The sequence below is a fragment of the Tachysurus fulvidraco genome, chromosome 14 (genome assembly GCF_022655615.1).
Source record: "Tachysurus fulvidraco isolate hzauxx_2018 chromosome 14, HZAU_PFXX_2.0, whole genome shotgun sequence".
NCBI classification, from domain to species: Eukaryota; Metazoa; Chordata; class Actinopteri; order Siluriformes; family Bagridae; genus Tachysurus; species Tachysurus fulvidraco.
This window is the reverse complement of record NC_062531.1, coordinates 25,836,649-25,841,648: the sequence shown is the minus strand read 5'-3', so window position 1 is coordinate 25,841,648 and position 5,000 is coordinate 25,836,649. Positions and strand designations below refer to the sequence as shown.

The following is a 5,000-nucleotide window of genomic DNA, read 5'->3' as shown; positions in this document are numbered from 1 at the left end:
TAAACAATCTATTGTAAACAAGCTATTGTAAACAAGCTATTATAAACCAGCTAACGTTAACTAGCTATTGTAAACAAGCTAACGTAAACAAGCTATTGTAAGCAAGCTATTGTAAACAAGCTATTGTAAACAAGCTATTGTAAACAAGCTATTGTTAACTAGATAAGTCAGATTATAATCGCTAATACAGCAGATTCATGGAAAATTAAATCGGTAATCAGCATTTCTGTCTCAACTAATTTATGAATGAGTCTGAATCAGCTACATTAAAGAGAATTGCGTTATTTAAAGGGAATAAAATCCCCGACTTAATGGAGTTCAACATTAATTGAGCCGAAAGCAGGCAGTGGGTCAAACCACTGTGAGGAAGCGAAGGGGGAACGCAACTGTTTCTAAATGCAGTTTTTGCGGGTTTTTTTATACTTACACAATTATTTAGGTATACATACATACATATATTTTTCACAATAGAAAGTGCGATAATTTTTAAATATTTTTTTGGAGGGACAATCCTATAAGACATCCCCCACCCCCCGGTATTTACGCCCATGCATGTAGGGAAACTGAGAATAGCATCTATACCACTGTGTAAGGAATTATTCAGATTCTTAGGATTTATTTCAGTATTTTAAAGTTGTGGGATGAAGTCATGTGATGAAATAACTTTTTTTCTGTAGACTGACAAGATGGGCTGCGGAACACGCATCTTAAACCTGAAAGAATTCGCATTGAAAGATTCACGCTATGAAGGTTTTATCACGGCTCAGTGTGAAGTGGAAGAACGTGGAACTGGTTAGAGATACTAGTCATGTATTATTCATAACAGCATTATTACATAAATACGTGTTTATATATAATTTCATTCAAGTTATTTACAGTTTTTTTTATTATGTATTGTTTTGGTTATTTGGTAAATTGCCATAAAAACTGTTTATTGTCAAGAAAATAGAAAATATTGACTTTTCATTCTAGACCCAAATTTCAACCGTAAACTGTTTGTCAACAGAATAAAATGTAAATCTTCTAAAAATAATAGTAGAATTAAAAATCTTTAATTTTATTAATATCTATTCAACAAATTTTCAGGTGTTCAGAGATATTTCTGTAATTGCTGAAGCTACAAGACTCATGTATAATAATAAATAGTGAAACTTTATAGCTAACATAGTACTGAAATCACAATATGGTCCATTTCAATGAGAATTCAGTTTCTTCCTCTACCAAAAGTCTAAAGGTTGCCATGTTTATCCTGTAGGTGTGATAATAACAGCAGAATTGAGCAGATCTCCTATCACGACTAATATGGTCACGCTTTTGTTTGAGGACACGCCGACGATCTTTAAGCTTGGAATGGCATTTGAGGGAAAGGTACTTATGTTCTACAAGCATTTTATATACAGTAGGCTTTGCCAGAGACACGAAAACACACTCAGCTGTGAAGATTTTTAGTTATGTAGCAGGCCGATAAAGTTTGCCAGTCTTAATCTAAATACTATATTGTGCCTTTAAAACTAGACAGCTTTGATTCATTAGATTGAATTAATTGAATTATTTAACTGTATTCAAATAATACACAGTGTCACTACCTAAGTTAATGAATGATTAATTACTTTGCGGTGTATTTAAAAACTAGTAGATGATTATGAGAACAAGCTAGCTAACATTACTTGTGTAAACTACTTTGTAATGTAGTATGTTGTGCTAACTTGAGGCTATTTTTTTCTCCCTATGACTAATTACTTATTTGATGTTCCTGTCCTTCACTAGGTAAAAGTGACCGGCCCAAAGTCCAGTCCTTTGATAAGGAAAGTAGTGTATTTGACAATAAGGTATGCTAATAAAAATTCAGTCAAGAAGCTGGTTACCAATAATGAAGGGATCGCTCATTTTTCCCTCAACACTGAAAAGTGGGGTCCAGATCCAGTCACTATAGAGGTTGGTGGAGTCTGATTATTTTTAATAAAGGAACCCTCATTTTCTTTTATGTAAAATAACATGACCATCTCCATCTGTCACTGCCTTCTGTTAAGTTATTATGAAAAGAAATCATCTTGTTATAAAACAGATGTGGTGTAAGTATATATCATGTCCGAGTGTTTTTTTTTCTTCTTCTCAGGCCCAATATGAAATGACTAACAGATCAGTTGTGTATATTAAAGATCAGCTCACACCATACTACCCCACAGCGTACCTCTGGCTTCAGCCTTTCTACTCCAAAAGTCAGAGTTATATTAAATTGAAGAGCAGCTCGGTGCCTTTCAGCTGCAACAAAAACGCCATCATCAGGGCGCGTTACCTGATACACCAAAAAGTACTCCCATTGCAGAAGCAATCCTTAACCTTCTTCTACATGGTATGTTTACAGTTGCTTCCACTAGAACATTCTAAAATTAGATCATAATCAAGAAAACTTCTAGCATAAAAAATACCTTAACTGGATTCATTTCATTCATCCAAGTGATGTTTGCATAAATATAACTCTTATATTAAATATTAAAGTGTATGTATGTAACCCTGGACATTTAATTTAATGTATTGCAATTTATTTACAAACAATATTTATATTTTATTGTGTCTAGGTGATGAATAAAGGACATTTGGTTCAGCAAGGAAGTTATAAACACAGCTTGTACCAAGGAGAAGGTTTATTAAACTTTATATCTTTTAAGTAGCTCACATTCTTATTAGAATCTATTTTGAATCGAATCTATCTTGATTGCTTAAATGAAGCCAACGCAAGTGAACTTTATTTACAGTGCACAAAGGTGAGCTGGTGGTGACGCTGCAGAAGATGTTAAAGGTGTCTCCGGTTGCTCAGGTCATCCTGTACACCATCCTTTCCAGTGGTGAGGCTGTGGCAGACAGCATGAACTACCCCATTCAGCTGTGTTTAGCAAACAAGGTCAGAAATGAACCTTAAACAGATTTATATTAAGTTTTTGATACCTAGAATGAATGGTAAATAAATAGATATATATCCAAAGATATAACATTCACCTTTTAAATATATATGTAAAGAAATATACTCTATATGTATTAAAATGAAATCCCAAAATGATATTATATTATAATTTGAGTCAGAAGATCCTCCTTTGCGCATTAATCAGAAGGCATTCAACTACTGATGGCGAAAACATGGTCCATTCATACTATACATTCCTTTTTCACTGTTTCTTAAAGAGAGTTTCTATTACAGGAGTTTAGTCGGTCCATCATTAATGCCACCCAAGAACCACTGTACCTGTCACCATCACGGCTCTACATAAGCATTTTGTCCTGTACTGGACTCCATTCATCCATCTTGCCCCTAACCGGGGCTACTTTCCCAGTCCCTTTTGATCAAATGGGTTTCCACAAAATGAATAAATGTTGAGTTATACTGTAATAGCCACTGTTGTAAACATGCTCCCGCACCCTGTTCTGAATGCTAAGTAAAAACACTTGTTTTTGGTGAATGAGTATTTCTTGGATCTGGAAATAGTTTTTTCAATATTTATTAATAATTTTTGTTTTCATCTTTTAGGTGTCTCTCGAGTTTTCCCCTTCTACGGAGCTTCCTGGTGACCAGGCGTCATTGATGCTGAAAGCTGCTCCAGGTTCCCTGTGTTCAGTAAAGGCAATAGATAAGAGTCTTCTGCTGCTGCAACCAGAGAAGGAGCTCAGCATCCAATCTGTACGTTCACAATAACAAAATCAGTTTTAAATGTGGAACATTGACAGTCCACTTGATTTTGTCTTTGTTTTGCAACAAAATACGTTTTCTATACTGTGATGGTCGATTGCTGACCCAACCACGAAGCAAAAACTATTGCTTGCTAATTAGTGAAAAAGCAAACAGGGTTTATAGAAATAAATAAACCAGGATATGAACGTGCACTTACTCTCAGCCAAAGCAAGCAGGGCTCAAGACAAAGATCTCTGTGCTTTGGGGATTGGACTCGACCACCACGGCATAGCAGGTGGAGCAAATTGAGTTTGTGCAGGAACACCTACAAAACAAACAAAGACACACCACAAATGGTGTAAACAAAGAACCGTTCATTATTAAACGGAGTTCTTCTGGCACTGTGCACCGCTGCTGCCTTCTGCCGGCGGTCGGCCGCTTACAACTCTGATTATTTTATCCCTCTTGGTATTATAAGACGTATCTGTAACGGACACCCGGTTCATCCTGTATCATATTATTACTTATCATGATGAATGTTCTCACACATTATTCCAGGTGTTCAACATGCTGCCTGTACAAACATTATCAGGATATCAGTACATGGTCAGTGAAGATGATTGGAACCCATGCTGGGTGAGACCACCCATCTGGGACATCATGATTCCACGAAAACTAAAATCGTTTGGTTATTTTCCAAACTTTGGAAAGGTGGATGTGTATAACACCTTCAAAGTAAGACATCATTCTATTATTGTATTACAACTTTCTTGTAGAATTACAATCCTACATGTAACGATAATCAGATATATGATACTTCACGTTCTAAATTCCATTCTCTGATTGGTCGAAAGATGCTGATTAATCTTTAATAACATAACATGCTAATCTGATGTTTTTATCAAAGCATTTCTTCTAATACTTGGTCTTTTCTATAGTAACAGCTCAGTAATCATTGAGGATGTGGGAATATTTAAAAATTTAGAATTTAGATTCTTCAGAATATAAAAGTCTGATGTATCAGCAACATGAAACGTTCTTGTCTCGTTGGAACGACGGGTTATAACTTGTATAATGAAAGTGAAAATAGGAACTAAGCTGTTTCACAGACATTAAAGGTGAGGTCTCTGTTGTTTGAAAGCCAATGTTGACATATAAAATCACCAAAACAAACACGCCCCTAACCCAAACGGGTCCCACCCCTGTATCGATAGCTCTGCCCACACGTACGTACGTAACCCAGGTGACTAACAGAAAGAGATGTGTCTTTATCATAGCTGAAGGGAAGAACAATACGATTGTAGATAAACAAACAAGCAAAAATGCCACACAAGCA

At 35.6% G+C, this 5,000-nt stretch overlaps 1 protein-coding gene across 1 annotated transcript in view; it reads left to right on the top strand.

Moving 5' to 3' along the window:
• The window catches only part of LOC113656697 (alpha-2-macroglobulin-like protein 1), a 38,024-nt gene that overhangs the window by 1,100 nt on the left and 31,924 nt on the right, over nt 1-5,000 (top strand). Inside the window, exons 2-9 of the mRNA XM_047799810.1 lie at nt 678-792; nt 1,256-1,368; nt 1,768-1,935; nt 2,117-2,353; nt 2,580-2,643; nt 2,757-2,902; nt 3,524-3,673; nt 4,223-4,399. Coding sequence (XP_047655766.1) covers nt 687-792; nt 1,256-1,368; nt 1,768-1,935; nt 2,117-2,353; nt 2,580-2,643; nt 2,757-2,902; nt 3,524-3,673; nt 4,223-4,399 — 1,161 coding nt within the window. The 5' untranslated portion in view covers nt 678-686. The remainder of the gene's footprint in view (nt 1-677; nt 793-1,255; nt 1,369-1,767; nt 1,936-2,116; nt 2,354-2,579; nt 2,644-2,756; nt 2,903-3,523; nt 3,674-4,222; nt 4,400-5,000) is intronic.